At 44.4% G+C, this 17359-nt stretch overlaps 1 protein-coding gene across 5 annotated transcripts in view; it reads left to right on the top strand.

Annotated features, from left to right (window-relative positions):
* Positions 1-17359, top strand: part of ICA1 (islet cell autoantigen 1) — a 135223-nt gene that overhangs the window by 116852 nt on the left and 1012 nt on the right. For all 5 annotated transcript variants that reach the window (XM_021689561.2, XM_044919901.1, XM_044919900.1 and 2 more), the window contains one exon: positions 5754-6023. In XM_021689561.2, coding sequence (XP_021545236.1) covers positions 5754-6023 — 270 coding nt within the window. The remainder of the gene's footprint in view (positions 1-5753; positions 6024-17359) is intronic.

Genomic DNA, 17359 nt, shown 5'->3' with positions numbered 1-17359 from the left:
TTTTTTGGAGGGCGTGTGCACGTGTATATCCCAGAGGGTGGGTAGAGATGGATTTTCCCCCATCTATTATTATTATTAGCTGTGTCTTTTTTCACCAAAAGGGAGTTTTTAGAAGCAGTATTCTTGGATTCCGAACAAGTACAATTTGTTACCAGAGCCTTTTATAAGGGCGAATACTTTTCTCGTTAGACATTTTTGTACGGTGGTTTCCCACCCCATCTTTCTCCCCCATACTCTCTGTTGGGTGGTGTGAGGTCTGTGTTGGTTGTTGGGGTTTTCATGTGTATTACAAGTGTGCAGCCTTTACATTAGTCATAATGCTGAGAGTGGGGACCAGGGAGAAAACCAGAGAAACAGTCTTCCTGTTTCACACACAGATGAAGGTAACTTATGTGACATTTACCTCGTTGTTTTCCTGTGCTCTCATTTTTGGTCTATGTAGCTATGTTTCCATCTTTTGGGTTCCTAATTCATGCTGAGGTCATGAAACTCAGTATGATTTCAAAAATATAACCTGAGTGGGCTGTCACCAGTTTCCCACATTTACTTTCTGTCACCCACCCTCTGTACACCCTCTCTGAACTTAAGAGAGCTTCCTCTGTATGTCAGTTTTCACTCTGAAAACTCGCTGGGTCAGAATCAGAGTGCATTGGCTCAGAATCCGTTTTCCTGGAGAATATTTTCCCAGGAGCATAGGATTTTTATTTTTGAACCCTTGGGCAGTGTGAGGCAAACATGCCGAGTAGGTCTGCCATCTCGGCCATTCTGCCATTCTGCCTGCAGCTGAGAGCTCTGCCTGGCTCTCAGTGCAGCCATCTGACCTTAGAAACCCTCCAAACTTTACAAAAGCTTGAATATTCATTTATATATGACATCTTGAACAGGCTGTGAGGTAAAAGCAGTGTATGGCACTAAGAAAACATCTTCACCTATAGCCAGGGGGCCCCAGCCAGATAATCTGTAACTAATAAGTTATATGACCTTGGGCAGGTCATCTAACCTGGATGTCTTTTTCCTTATCGGCAAAGTGAGTTACAGGGGATACTCTCTAAGATCCCTTTCAATTAAGTATGATTCTTCTCTCTAGGCATCTCACTGGGACAAAAAGAGCAGGTTCCCAGACAGGAAGGCAGGAAAGCACAATTGAAAAATGGCAGATGTGGCAGAGTTTTGCCGAACTGTAGGCTTCCCTGAAGGAGTTGCTGGAAGGGCTGCATTAGAGCTGGACCACAGAGGTCCTGAATACCACTATAAGGAGTGTTACAGGGGAGCCGTTGAAGGTTTTCAAGTAAGAAAGTAATAATCTCACAGCTGAACTGAGCAAAGGTATACAGCGAGAGGGTGTCTTTTATGGAGTGCCAGCAGGCTTGCCAATGGGCAGACCCCAAAGGACCCTCGAGTCAGGAGTTTGTCATCAGAGGTCAAGAAAATGTGGAATTGGAGATGGAGATTTGAGAATCTTCCCAGGTGAGATTGGAACCATGAGACTAGATAAAATGTTCTGTAGATAATGCAGGAAAGGGAGATATAACTTAGGAGGAGACTTTAGGGTAACTAGAGTAGGAAGAGGCAGCAGGGAGAGTATTGTCAAAGAGATGGAAGGACATTCAAAAGAGCCACTTCATGGAGACCCCAGGAGATGACAGCATTTCCAGGGTGGGCAACGGGGCAAAGTGCCACAGGGGTTGAGGCCAGAGAAAAGGGGATTGGAATCGGCCATGAGGATCTCACCAGTAACCTTCCGGAGGGCCACTTCAGTGTAGAGTGGGGGTAGGAACTTGACGGCAGGCCACCAAAACAAGAGTGGTTGACAAAGCAGAGTATGTGGCTGTAGAAGGAGAAACCAGAGAGGCAACATTGGGGGGTGGGATGGGGTGCTGGGGGAGACAGGAATCACAAGATTGGCCGTTGTTGGTACGTGCACACGTCTTCTGAGGTCAGGAGAGGAAGCTTTGGAGAGAGAAAGACTAGAAACGCTGGAGCTGAATCCCGGTGGGGGCAGAGCAGGCTCCAGCAGGAGGGGAGAGCGTACAGTTTTGTTTTTTTTTTAAGACTTTATTTATTTGTCAGAGAGAGAGAGCACAAGCAGGGAGAGTGGCAGGCAGAGGGAGAGGGAGAAGCAGGCTCCCCGCTGAGCAAGGAGCCCGATGTGGGACTCGATCCCAGGACCCTGGGATCATGATCTGAGCCAAAGGCAGTCGCTTAACCGACTGAGCCACCCAGGTGTCCCTGTTGGCCTCTGTTTCTGTAGTAATGTCTGGAGTTGTGTTATCTGATGTGATAGTGAACATGGAGACTCAGGATCCTGCAAGAGCATGAAGGGAGCTTGGAGTGGTATCTCTGGGTTTGGCACCTGAGAGCTAGGAACGCTGGTTCACCCTTCAAGGATGGGTCGCCATAACCCAGGAGCAATACTTGCTCAGCTCCCTGGTAGAAGCCCTGACACCACCCGTACAGCCCTTACCCGGGCTTCTCTCAAAGAGCTTATTCTGTGTGTGTGTATCCCGTTTTCTTACAGTTGAGTTGAATTATTCCCAAAGAAAATGATAGCTTGATTCTTAAGAGCCAACTGACTAGTGTTATTTTTCAAGTCTTGACATGTCTGGTTACAGACCTGAACCTGTCCTTTTTTACTTGTAATTAAGTTTTTCTTACAAGTTATGTATGGTAATTTCAAGCATCTTAATTATCAGGGCAATAATTGGGCTTCCCTGTTTTCTGGTTCAAGTCAGTACCAGTTTCATTGCTTTTAGGGAAGTAATAAGTTCTCTTAGAGAAAATGTCCGCTGTGCAGCCCACTTGAACAGTTAAATAACCAGGACACTAATAGGCCAATTTCAGTGTCGACCTCCAACTAAATCTCTATTCAGAACTAGCTCTAGACAATATCATCCTCACTGAGGGTCCTTTTCTCATTTCTGTCAGTAAAGTTGAGTTTGACAGGATACAACATTAGTCAGGAATCTTTTGGTTGGAAGTAACAGAAACCCTTCTCTAAGTAGTTTAGCTTTCAAATTAAAAAGAAAAGACTGTATTGGGAATTGGTCCATGAAACTGGGGACATACAGTGATGGATTGGCTTCAAGCAGAACTGGGACCAGGGCTTAGACAGTGTTGTCAGGATTTTCTTTCCGACTCTTGATGCTGGTTTGCCCTGTGTTCTTCTCCATCATCCCTGAGAGCCTCAAAACTGCATCTTTAGAACTTGCAATCTGAATGAGAGACCCTTCTCCTTCCACCTTCCATATAGCAAACTCAGGGAAGCCTCTGGCATGTGCCCATCGCTGAGCCAGTCACCATGGCCTGAGAAATGAAGGACACTGGCCAACCTAGAGGCACTGGACATGGTGTCTCCACAGGATCCTGTGGAGAAGGTGTTTCCCAAAAGGGAAAACTGAAGAGGAGGAGGGAAGGGATGCTAAGTTAACAAAACCCACAGAAATCCACTCAATACCCTTGCACACAACCTAAACAGTAAAAACAAAGATAGAGCTTTTGCAGTTTCTGATTGTTTGGGGAAAGCTTAAAGTTCATTATTTATTCTTGCTGATGTTAGTCATGATCTTCCCTGGATTGACATCTTGATGAAAGCAGGGAAGCCTCTCCCAGGGTTTGACTTAGCACTGGGCTGTAAAGTGACTTCAGGAAGACTGCACATAATTTTCAGTGCTCATCTAAAGTCATCCCTTCCTCTAGAGTCTACTCTTTGATTTGAATTGGTTCCAATAAAACAGGTTTGATTCAGCAATCATCTGATTTCAGTCAGGCCAGATAGTAAACCACGAGAGAAGGTTTGGGTATTCCAGTCCCAACTGAAAGTAGAAAGTACAGAGATTTGTGAAGTTAATACGTTGAGGGACACAGCCACGCTTCCTGCCTGCATTCACATATATGGGCTGTCCTACCCTACCCACCTGCCCTTCCACCACACACAGGCCAAGGTGGGTCCTGGCTGCCTACCCTCCTACTGCAGAACTCTCTCAAAAGCCTGTTTTCTAAAATGCCGTTTCCCTCATCTCCTCAGCACCCCACCTTACAAGCTGTGTCTCAGTGCAAATTTCTGCGATAACACAAACAATAAGAGTTCTTAAATTAGACATTTGTCCAATTGAAGTGATATTTTGCCGCTATTTTTAAACCAGAGTGATAGGAGAGTGTCTGGACTCCTCCCTTCCTGGGTGTATAGCTAGTCTGCCTAGCACATCAAAAATCCTCTCAATCAGAAGCCCGTTGTATTAAGTGTGGTTGAAAATAGATCCAGTAAAGCTGACAGATAAGCTGTATTCCTTAAAAAAAAAAAAAAAAAAAAAAAGCCGTCACTTACTAATTATCTCATATTTGAGGAAAACCTGTTAATCTCACTTAATATGACAGTATCAGAATTGCAGTATAGCTCAGAGAAAATCATGATTATTCCTTCTCTTCGTGACTTACAACAATGTTTGCAGTTTCCATGTGGCTATTAGATACCATAGCAAAGCCACAGTTAATAAGACCATCCATTCTTGATGTTCAAAATAGGTGGAAAACCCAATGCAAAGTCTTGTTGTAGTTTTCCTGGTTAGCAATGCCCCCATACTACTTATATTCCCTGTTCAGTATTTTGTCAGTGTTCATATTGCAAGAATGGATCTCTTCTTTAAAGTCTCCCTTTTGGATAAGCAATGAGATTTAAAGGTCCATTTCTTTTGGTCTTCTTGACAGTGCTTTGAGGTGGGCATTATTCATATTATAATTTTACAGGTGAAAAAGCAGAGGCCCGGAAGAGCTAAGGGTCTTGCTGTAGTCACAATGGTCTCAGGGCTTCCCCTCTGGTCGCGAGCTCATTCCAGCGCTCCAGGGCTGCGTCTCTGGCCTTCTCTGGGCGGATCCGTTATTTGCCCTGTTTTCCAGTCATTCTTTCACTGCTGCCTACAAGCAAACCAGACCCACTTTTCCTGTGCTTTGGCAAGGACTTGTGGTTGGGTTGCAGTCGGTTGCAGCAAAGGGAAGCCAGAGGCCTCCCTTGGTCATCGTTGGGTGTCCTGACATCCTCCGCTCCTGCCCAGCGTGTGGCAAGAGTCCTCTCCCCATCCTGGATGACAGGGCAGGCTCCCACATGGTGTGTTGGCTGCGGATTTAGGGCTTGTTGTGTGAGAAGATTCAGGAAGCTATGCAAACAAGGAACTAATATCTCTCACCTGCCTTCAATCCTGGCTTTGCTTCCTGTCTGAGAAATGTTTGGGTGGTAAATTTGCTTTTACATTAAGAAAAAAAAAAAACAAAACCCTTGAGTTTTGGTGGAAACTGGTTCAGTACAATTCTAATGATGCTCGGAAATGGAACTTGCTTTGGAGGAACGGGGATGAGGGACCATGGGACTAGAAATTGAATTCTGAAAAAAAAATTTTTTTAAAGATTTTATTTATTTATTTGACAGAGAGAGACACAGTGAGAGAGGGAACACAAGCAGGGGGAGTGGGAGAGGGAGAAGTGGTCCTCCTGCGGAGCAGGGAGCCCGATGCAAGGCTCGATCCCAGGGCCCTGGGACCATGATCTGAGCTGAAGGCAGATGCTTAACAGCTGAGCCACCAGGTGCCCTGAATTCTGAAATGTCTTAAGAGAGGCTATAATGAGAATAATTTATAGTTTGATAAACCTTTTCTTAAATCTAGCCATCACCCAGTCTGTTCCATCCCAGCCCCCACTACATTTACTCCCAAGGGCTTGGGCCCTGGGTGGTGATGCGTTTTGTGTTCTGTTACTTTGTTCAGCTTGCCTGGGCCCAACGGCAGGGACCCCAGAACCTGAAGGTGCTGACAAGGATGACCTGCTGCTGTTGAGTGAGATCTTCAATGCTTCCTCCTTGGACGAGGGGGAGTTCAGCAAGGAGTGGGCTGCTGTGTTTGGAGACGACCGGCTGAAGGAGCCAGCGCCTGCTGTGGCCCCAGGAGAGCCAGACCCCAGGCCCCAGACAGGCTCAGGATTCCTTCCTTCACAGCTTTTAGACCAAAACATGAAAGACTTACAGGCCTCACTACAAGGTATGTACCATGGGGATTGAAATAGGGGTTTTTTTGGTTTGTTTGTTCTTTATTTTTAATTCAAAAGCCTCTTCCTTCCTTGTCTTTTTTTAATGTTTCCTGATTTTTATTTTATATCTAGTGTCTTTTTGTGGCTGTTTTTTCATCTTTGTATTTTTCTTTTATATCCAGTGACTTTTTAGTTGAAATCTCAGAATCATATTCCAGCTTTAAGATATGTTGCAGGGTTTAAGATCTCTTACTTCTCATCATTTTCTCCTCATGTTCACATTTCCTTTTAATAAAAGGTTAGAGAGGTGGCCCTCAATCTTACTATCTTGCTCTGATCGTAGGCTTTTGCCCGGCATACTTTAGAGGATTAGATTGTCTTCACAGTCATGGACCAGTTGGCTTAGCCATTCCTGCCTGGACAGATCTCCACATGGCTATAGTCGTGCCATGTTTCTGGTGCCAAGTAACATCCCACTGGGCTTCTTAACTCTTCTCACATTGGATTTTATCTTGCTTCTTGCTGTCTCTCCTTCCTGGCCCATCCCTGCCCTGAGGATGCTCTCAGCTCAGCTGTTCCTGTTGTTTCTGAAACACGTGACCCAACAGCCCCATGCGTCTTGGCCACCACAGAAATGCAGTTGCCACACTGATCATCTGTGGCCGGCAACACTGGTCAGGGTGCAAGGCACGCTGGTTGAGAACTACCGGCCTGGGGAGCACCTTGATTTAGAGTAGAGAACTCAAACTCAGATTGAAATTGAAATTTTAGTTTGAGTTTCTAAATAGACCTTGGGAAGGAAACTATTTTCTAGTATTTCAACACCTTTTTCCTTCTTTCATGTCACCTTAATTGTAAGACAGGAATCACTATTAAGAAATTTTCAAATTGTTTTGGTTTTTCCATGAATGTGGGCTATCTCCTTAATAAGTGTTTATCTGGTACTTAAAGCTGAGAACAAACAGCAGAGCTGGAATGATTAAGTAATTATGAGCTATTAAAAAAAAAACCTCAGGTCTTTGGAGATGAGATCATGGACACAGCAAGAGTTGGTGGGCAAGACCAAAAAAAAAAAAGGTCTTCCCTCTTTTTTTTTTTTACAAAATACACCGTTCCTTTTATCATCTTCTGTGAGTCTCATTTTGTAGCTATGTCGTTTATTTTCGGTAACGGAGTTAGAGATAGGAGGGATGAATGGAATCCAAAAATACTTCACCCCCAGTCTCAGCCCTGGGTTTCGCCATCTCTTTCGTGGGGCTCCAGATGAGCCAGGCTGCCGGTGACTTGAGTTTCACCCCCGCCCACCTGTGGTAGAGGTGCTGACAAGCCGTGGGAGAGCTGGAAGGCCAGAGCCAGGATCCACTACTCAGATCTGGGGGCTGCTGGAGACTCTCCAGCTGTGCTACAGGATGAACCCCACTCAGGCCCCCAGCTGTGAAGGCCCACAGGGACCGTGGTGGCAGTGCTCCCCCTTAGCTGGGGTGGCTGCGTGTCACTCACTTGTGAGTAGCCCCCACTGACAGCTGAGAAGTCAGAGCTCCATGCCCTCTTCCTGAGCAGGCAGAGTGAGATCTCAGCTCAGGGCCCATGGCCCCGAACTATGCCTGAGAGTTATGACAGGAGCCGTGGCTGTGGACTTCACACTTTAGCCTTGTCCCAAGTCCAAGGAAACGGCACTGGAGAATGCTTGGGTCTAAGGAGGGAGGTGATCTGACAGTGAGAAATGTAAGCTTGTTGTAGAAAGAGGTATTCTTGTACTGGGAGACCAAGGGAGCCCATTTATTTCTCAAGGTACCAAAATCTCACATAAGGTTGCCACCCTACTCCTAGCTCCTTAGCAAGTTTCTCATTGATTCAACAGAGATTTATTGGGTCCTTCTCTGTGCCAGGCACTGGAGATTCATTTGAGAATATAACAGAAAAGGCTTCTGCCTTCCTGGAACTCACATTCTCATGAAGAGGAGGTAATGAACAATAAACATCATAAAGAAAAAAAATCACAGACTAGGTTAGAAAGTGATCCGTATTATGGAGAAAAGGAAAAATAGAACCAGGAGATAGAGAGTGCTGGGTGGATGGCAAGGCAGGTCAGTCTGTAGAACTAAATAGGATTCTTATAGAGAAGATGAGATCTGAGCAGACTTGCAGGAGGTGAGGGAATCGGCCATGGGGAGATGGGGACAAGGGGAACACAATGCCGGTCAGTGCCTAAGGCAGCACATGCTTGGTGTGGTCAGGGGTCTGCAAGAAGAGCTCTGTTGTTGGAGTGAGGCAGGGAGGCAGAGGCTTGGCCATACAGGGCCACATAGCCTTTTTTGGGGGTCCAAGCTAAGTTGGGAACCATCACAGTGTCTTAGACTGATGATGGACATGATCTGATTTACCATTTAAAAGGATTGTCCTGGCTGCTAAAAGTTTCTTTTTCTCTGCTGGTATTCTATGAAGACCAGTGTTAAAGGAGTTGTTTTTTATCCTCTGAGTTACCATGTTTCCTTTGCATGCCAACAGCCACAAATTGAATGTCTATGGGACTCAAAATGACAGAAAAAAAAAAAAGTGGCACCTAAGTGTTTGAAAGAGGAAGCCCATTTAGCTTCTACCACACCTATGGATTCCCAACAGGTGCTCCCACAATTCTAGCCCTGATGCTGTCCTGATGCAGGGAACCTTCAAAACAGATGTGGTACAAATAAAGAACAGTTACCCTGCTTCGATGACCGATCATATTACCCAGTTACAACCACATTCTGTGCTTTTGCCAGGACTTTCCCCACCTGCCTAAAAAAGAGGAAAAGATGAGTATTGGCTCTAGATTTTTTTTATTACTTCCATGTTCTAGATAAAGTCCATCTATATACATGAATTACAAAAGCATCTAACTTAAACTTCTGATACCTCGTATTGAAACTGCTTCCCCTGATTATCCAGATCAGCTCAAAAACCAAATTAAATAAACAACGGAAACAAATAAGTTTTCAAACACAGCATGGAGTAGAAAGGCTCTCTGGCATGTTGGTTTAGTGAAACCAGCAGTCACAGAGTTAACTTACCTAATCCTCACCACACCCTTCCCAGGCAGGTACTATCATCATTTCCTTGTTAGGGCTCAGGAAACTGAGGAACAGAGGAGCTAGGTAATTTGCCTGAGATCATACATCTGGTAGGAGGCAGACAGACTGTGAACCCAAGCCATCTGACTCTGGAGCCTGTGCCTTTCACCATTCTGTTGCCTCTCTGCACCAAGTCTCTGATGGTAAATGTGATTCCTCTGTGGGTTCCTTCAGGCCTCTCCTTGGATGCTCCCAGAGGAGCAGGACTTGTCGTGATTAGTCTGGCCCTGGGTGTCCTGGACACACACAGAGACCAAGGACAGGCGGTTGCCATGGAGGAGGAATGTAGGTGTAGGGAGGCAGGGTCCCTGTCGACCACAAAAATTGAATGATGTTCCAGAAGGAATCTGAAATCAAGATTGTCTACAGAATCTTCTCCTGTGCTAGCAGCCACCCACATCTTCCCTGGAGTGCATTCCTGCTCAGTCTCACCACCATTGTCCTAGTTCTATGTGAGGTCCGGGTGGGGCTGCATCCTCCAGGTCAGAGTGCCAAGAGAACTGAGGGGAACACTCCAGGCTCCAGCTGCAGCAACATCTCTCTTCCACAGGCTGCATTTTCGTCCCCTCTCCCCTCCACACTTCTCCTTTACCTCTTCTATCTCCTCCCCTCCTCTGTCTCCCCATTTTCTTCTGCTGCCCTCCCTCCTTTGTCCACTCTGCTCCCTCTGCTCCCCTATGCTCTGGGAGAATAGAAAGGAAGGGAGATTTAGTAAGATAACAATTATATTTTCCTCCTCCCCCCACCCCAACTTCAAGCTCTAGGAAAGCAAAACAAAGCAACTTACATTTAGGATCAAGTTGGGCTGAACATTTAAAAGAGGAGTTGTGGGGCGCCTGGGTGGCTCAGTCGTTAAGCGTCTGCCTTCGGCTCAGGTCATGATCCCAGGGTCCTGGATTGAGCCCCGCATCGGGCTCCCTGCTTGGCGGGAAGCCTGCTTCTCCCTCCCCCACTCCCCCTGCTTGTGTTCCCTCTCTCGCTGTGACTCTCTCTGTCAAATAAATAAATAAAATCTTAACAAATAAATAAATAAAAGAGGAGTTGATTTTATGTAGGATTTCTAAGAGTTTCTGAAGTTACCAGCATGATAGGGGCTGGGGTTTCCTGTCATACAGTGATGAGAAAATCGTACCTTCTGGAGGCCTCTTAAGGTGGCTAGAAAGAGAGCTGGCCAGAGGGGTTGCCCAAGGTGGGAGACAAGGTGAGGCTGAAAAACCTCATTTGACATTTTTCTCCATTCTCCACCAATACCCCAAATTTAATTTAGAATTAGATGCTGATACTGAAAAGACGACCATCTGCTCAAAATAAATGCACCAGGACATCTTTTAATTTAGGATTCTGCAAACCAAAGTTAGGAGTCTTGTTCCACATTCTCACAAACATACAGCCCTGCGTTCCTTCTGGATATTCTTTTGTTTTACACCATGCCTAGGTGCTATTGCCATCTGGGTGGGTTTCTATTTAAGGCTAATGTAATGTCAGACCTTGCATTATCTCAAATTCACCTTTCCTCAAACTAAGCTCACCTCTTGCCATTCCTGGCTTAACTTGCTTCCAGATAACTGATCTGAGATGAGTTGGAGAGGACTGTGGGGTGCAGTTAGAGTTTGAACACGGAGTAGGCACTCTCGGCATCAGCCAGTAGAATTTTTGTTCCATTAAAGAAGGAGCTTGTTGAGGAGCATCTGCAGGTCGTGGGTATGTGCAGAATTTAAGTGCCTCAATTAATCCATAGAAGGAGACTTGATGATCACCTACTCCACCCTCATTTTATAAATGAGGAAATCAGGAAATCCCAGATAGGTCTTGTGACTTGCCAAGTAGTTGCAGTTTTATATCCACCATTTGCCTAAGTTCTAAACTCCTCAGCTTAGCTTACAAGGTCCTTTAGAACCTGACCCCAGTCCCATTGCTGCCTACACTTCCCACACCTTTACTTAGCATGACTTAATAACCTTGTTTTGCCGGAGACCCATGTATTATGTCAGTAAGTTGGACTCTAGCCATATCGAACTTGAGTGAGTCTGGCACATGCTCTTTCTCCTCCTTAGAGCATGTCTCCTGCCTCAGACCCATGATGCTTGCTTTCCCTGGTTAAGTTCTCATCCTTCAGGTTCTCAGCTTCAATGTCATTTTATCCAGGGAGCCTTCTTGACTCCCTCTCCCCGCCAGCAGTCAGGGTTAGGTGTTTCTGCCTCCATTCCCTTTACACCCAGTACTTACTCATTCCTCTTCTCTCACATCATTGTAAGATTGGTGTAATTTTCTGTCTCTTGCTTTTGGTTGTTATGGGCCGGGCCCATGTTTATGTTGCTCACTGTCATATTTCCAGAACATGGCTGAGTGCCTGGAATACAATAGATGTTCAAAAAAAGACTAGATGGATGGATGGATGGAAGAATGGATGGATGGATGGATGGATGGATGGATGGATGGATGGATGACAAGAAGGGAGAGAGAGAACAACAGACATTGTATCAGTAGATGAAAAGAAAGCAATCCTAAACTAATCTCAGGGGTTGCTCCTCATGTCTGCTGAGCTGTACTAAACTTTAGATTCAGCTTAGATTTATTGGTGGCCTGCTCTCTAGCCTCTGTGCTCCCTGGTTTCACCTACAAGATCCCATTTTATTCATGCAACAACCTAATGAGGCAGGAATTTTTATCCACCCTTTGCAGATATGAAAATTGGGGTCCAGAAAGGGAAATGTGGATGGCAGGGTGGTACTTGACTACCATGATTGTGGTGTTCCCACTTTCCCCTTCACTGCCAACCCCAACTCAGTGTCCCCAGGCTGTGATCATCAACCCAGCCCGGGCTTTTGCTCTCCCAGCTAGTTAAATTACATTCATGGTAAAGTGCTCCTCTGGATGGTGTTTTTTTTGGCTTCACTTAACTGCTCTAGCTGGCCAGTGTTATTTCTGGCTGATTTATATTTTCCCTTATGTAAGTAAAGGGGGCAGGATTGCTCCAATAAAATTTTATATGTGTTTCCTGCAAATGGGTAGCACAGTTGACATATCAAAGGATCTGTGAGCTAGAATCATCATTTTGTTCACAGAGCTCTCCGCGCTTGCTCTGCAGCCCCCACCCTTCACCACCCTCTCCTGACACAATTACTCAAAGATGGGGAGACATCTTTCTAGCCACACCTTCATGTTAAAAACACCTCAGCCAACTAACACCAACTAGAGAACAGTTGATGGCAATTACAGGAATATTAGCTACACTAAGTTCTCTTTAAATAGCATTTTTTTCCTGACAGAAGCCAAGATACTTGAAATCTGACTTGGCATTCCATCCATAATTACTCTCATTGCACCCTTCCCCTAAATAATTCCCAAAGTGATATGAGTGAGGATGACATTGCAGCTGAGCTTGGTGTTTTCTTTTCTTTTTCTCTTAGCTGGTGTCTCGGCCATACCATTTTCTCCCCTCATGCACATATAGTCCATTGTTAGACTTACACTTAATAGCTGTTCTAAGGAAGCAATGTGACTTGGCAAACTAGCTGTTGTTTCTGCCTCTCACTATGGGGCAAGGGAATAATGATACCCTGTGTCTTTGTGAAAATTCTGAGGTATGCTGTCCCCATTATCTTAGTCCCCAAAGAGGGCGTATCTTCGGATTCATCATTCTTCATGTCCTCTGCTGCAGAGAAGCCCTCAAATCCATAGATTCTAGATGTTACTTGTATGGTTCATGAGTGTTTAGGCGAGCAATTAAATTAAATTAAATCATCCATAGTTACAAATGAATCCAATTAGAAGCCATTTATTGTCTTTATAAAGGAATATGCCATTATAATCCTTGAAGTGATGGGCTTGAAATATGATTTATATTTCTGGTACTTTTAAAATATGGCTTGATATACAGACATTTTATTTATTTATAACTTTTCGGGAACATGCTCATTATGTAAAGTGAGGGGAGCTCCATTTTGACATGTGGATTTATTTCTGCCTCCTTTAGGAATGTGTTCCATTTTATAGTCCGAAAAATACAATGCTTTGAACCTGCCTTGCTTTTCGAACATTATCTGCAACCATTTTAAAAAATGAATGTTGTGCATATTTTTGAAATGGGAAGAATTATCTCATTGAGTTCCCACTGTATCAAATAGCATACAGAGATCAGGGAGGGTTGACTTCTATACATCTCATTTGGCTTTGCTCTGAGTCAGTTCAGATTCTATCTGGAAGTGTGGGCCTCCTTGAACTCAGAGAGCTTCATGGGACTGAAGGGCTTAAAACTGCAGGACCTGAGAAGGTGGGGTTTTGAGACAGACCCCTCTGTTTCCTAGGAGGGCCTCTGTCTTTGTCTGGCTCTGGCCTCAGCCAAGGTGTTGGACCTTATCCTGATGGACATGATGAGCCTCGCAGCCTCCTTGGAGACCACTTATGACAGTGCTTCCCAAACTTGCACTTGCATAACAATCACTGGGGGGTTGTTAAAACAGTTTCCTGGGCTCTGCCCCTAGGGATTCTGATTCCCTGGGTCAGGCTTGGCCCTGGGAACTTGCATTTCTAGCCAGCTCACAGGTGGTGCCCATGCTGCGGGTGCGGGCACCACAATTTAGGAACCACTGCTCTGAGAGATTGAGGTCAGGCTTGCAGGGGTTGGTGGAAAGGTTCCATGGGTCTTGACTACTTTGGTGTTGGGGACAGGGTTGTAGGGAAAAGGGTAAAATTTACTCAGTTACATTCTACCTCTTTCAGCTTTATTTGGCATACTGTGGATCCACAGCTCTAACTTCCCACATTTACCACTGTTTTATGTGATTTGTGCTTTGAAGTAATGCTCATGGGCCAGTTATCTAGGAACTAGGGAGGTTGTGTTACTCCTGGATTACACAAATATGTCAGTTTTATAACTTTTTTTGAACTATAATTTACATACCATAAAAATCAGCCATTGTAAAAGTGATTCAGGGATTTCTGGTAAATTTATACTGTGCAATAATCACTGTAGTCCAGCATTAGAACATTTCCATTATCCCAGAAAGCTCCTTCAGAATCTGGTGCTTTTGACTGTTTATGAATTATGTTAATGACATATTCAAATACCTTTCCAATGAATAGTAATACTTTAAAAAACCCTCTCTATGTTCGCATTGTTTTAGATCCAATAGATAGATCGCAGGCCACCTGTTTCATTTGTCATTGGTTAGTCTTCATAGAGTTTTTTGTATGCCACTTGCCCAAAATAAAATAATTCAGCCAGTATTATAACATCTACTGTGCCAAGCATTGTTTTGCCATCTCTTAAAATAATGCTTCGTAAGTGTACTTCTCATGGTTTAAGAATATTCTCCAAGAGTTTATCATAATTCAACAGCCATCATGTGCCAGAAGGTGCACTAAAGGATGGTAAAGATGAATATGTGATTCCTGCCTTCAGGAGGCTCACAACTCTAGGGGATGACACAAAAATGCAAACTAATAAATATAGTAAGATTTGCTAGTTAAGTCCCCTATTACGCATCTTAGAATAATGGCAGGGGAAATGAATAGCATGAAATCCTGTAATTTTTTTGGCATAAGCTCTGTGACTTTCTTGCTCCAGAAATTGGTTTCACTGGCCCAGCTGAACTGTGCCATCCAAACATGTTGTCTCATGAGGGCCTTATCAGAGACAAAACCTTTTCTGAAGAAAATGCTATAACCAGAGCATCCCAGTAAAAGGATACAGTTTTAACAATGCTGGACCCAACAGTGGTGCATCATCTGATGGCCTGTGTTCCACAGTGAGAATCAAGAATGGATTTAGTCCACAACACCTTTCCTATACTGCATTAGGTATTTTGGAGCACAATGAAGAAACAATTTCTTGTCTCACTGAGAAGACAGGACTTCTACACCAAGAATTAAAGCAGACGTGCAAAGAAGTATTTGGTAAAGTTCTAAATTAAATGTAAGCCATACCCAAATATCTAGCACACATAGTGAATGCCCTGGGAAACGAGGCTTGCTTCCCCCAAAGCAGGACTGCCGAATGCAAAATGCCACGTACACATGAGGGGCGGGCAGAACGCAGGGACGTTACAGAATGTTGGGTTTCACAGGCTAAATGCCACTGTAAGATAAAGCATCAAGTTAAGGGGGGCTTGCTTTCCCCTCATACATTTGGACTAGACTACCACTTATTTCTGTGTATTAACTAAACTTCTCAATTTAAATTAGCTGTATAGAGAATAAATGAGCTGGATCATAATAAAGTAGAGAAGACTTGCAGTTTATTAGTTATATTGCTACATTTACTGGTGGTCACTTCTTTAAGCTTTCTCCATTTATGACAGAAAGGCAAGGCACTTAATTTCCTTGGAATGCTATGGATAATCTTTGGTGTGACCATGAAATAATGTTCTTTGAGAAGAAAAATGGGGATAGAGCTAAAAGAAAAAATGTCTTAACCTTAGCAATTTCACGGTTTCTTTTTTCAAAATCCAATCTTTTCCCTAATTTTCCATACTTATGAATTGGGCATGATTATACATATCTACTGTCCCCTAAAACCTATCCCAGGTATGAGGATTATGGCAGAAGGGCCTGTCACGCCACCCTCTTCCCTTTCTTTGGAGGCCACTGTGGGTGAGACCGTGTGTGCGCCCAGCAACTGGCGGGGTGGTGTGTCTGCTCTTCCCTAGACCTAACCACCTCTGGTTTTGAACATTAGGCTGGTCAGAGAGCAATGTCAGTCCTCCTCCTACTCCATGGCCAGCACCACAGGCAAGCAGTCCAAATGACAACAGCCCTGCAATGAAAAGTAATACAGTGTTTTATTCCCTGGCAATGACAGTTGCCTTCCTTTCCATTGGCCTATTTTCTGTCTTTCTTTACTAATTTCTGTTTGAGCACCCAAGGGTGCAAATCAGGGGCTACAAGGGTGGAGAGTTTTGCATTCTGACTTTTTCTGGCATAGTGTCCTAATTCATAATTCCCTTTATCAAACCAAATGAGGAGGAATCAAATTCCCATCTCCACGTGACTGGGTGCTGCCCGACATCGGGTGGATACAGCAAGGTAGGAAAGACCACTGAGGTCTGCTGTCTTTAACTGAAAATACCATTGCCACCACCAAACAAGGCATTTAATTAGTGCTCCTTGGAGAGAGCTGGCTTTCCTTCGTTGTCACGGGAGGGCCTTTCAAGCTCATGGGACTGTTCTTTTTTGAGATAGGCCCCCAAAGAGAACATGTGCTCTACTGAAGATCTCTGTATTTGCAGCTCCCTCTCTCTTCCTTTGGTCATCACCCACTTTCCCCGTGTTGATCACAGGAAGTAACAGGTAGTGTCTTTATCATCCAGAAGCATTCCCATGATGTTCTTTTAGGTATTGCGCAGTTGCACCTGGTTTCCCAAACTCCAGCAGTGGAGGTCTAGGGAATGTGAGGGCTGCCCCCAAAGTACAGTCACCTGACTCCTCCTAGCAAGGCCATAGCTATCTCTGAGGGCTGCCCTAGATCTTTGGGAGGTTAGGGGGAAGGGGGAGTGGGTGTAGCGTATTTTTGCTGGAGATATCTTTAAGATATCTTGATATTCCCTATCAAGACTAGAAATAGGCTCATCCTCTTTAAATCAGTCTTCCTCCATAGTTTCCTGTTATGGCCTCCTACATGACTAAAAATGAGTTATTCCCTTTTTTAAAAGTTGTTCCCACTCTACGACCCAACCAAACTATATTGAGATCTCTTAAGTCTCAGTTTATCATGTCAAACTAAGCCAAGTGTTCTGCAGGCTAATTGCCCATGGAATTCAATTAATGTTAAACAGTAATAACTTGCACGTTATCAACTCGCCTTGCTTGCAGTAATTTTGTCTATAAAAGATGCATTGATTCTCTCATGATAAAGTAATCTATGAGAGATTATATATAAAAAAACCGGGAATCAGAAGTATACCACGATTGGCACATTATCTTAATATTTCAGTGCCATTTTCATGAAAAGACCAAAGGCCTGTTGATGTGGGACAATTCCATCACCACTCTTCCATTACCTTGGCATAACCTCTTAGCAGTGTGTCCCACCAACATTTTCCGAGACGCTTTAAGCCAGATGGCAGGCACGTTCCTAGCTGCTCTCAGCAAGGAGGATAACCTGTCAGACATTTTCTTTGTGCTTTTGATACTCCCACCTGTTGGGGAAGGGAAAAAAGCCTAGGTCATCCAAGCCAATTCTCATGTGGAACTTCGATCCTCATGTGGAATGATTTATATAGAGAAGAGCCCCCAGC

Source organism: Neomonachus schauinslandi, chromosome 12 (genome assembly GCF_002201575.2).
Source record: "Neomonachus schauinslandi chromosome 12, ASM220157v2, whole genome shotgun sequence".
Lineage (NCBI taxonomy): Eukaryota > Metazoa > Chordata > Mammalia > Carnivora > Phocidae > Neomonachus > Neomonachus schauinslandi.
The sequence above is the reverse complement of the archived record's forward strand: the minus strand, read 5'-3'. Positions and strand labels throughout refer to the sequence as shown.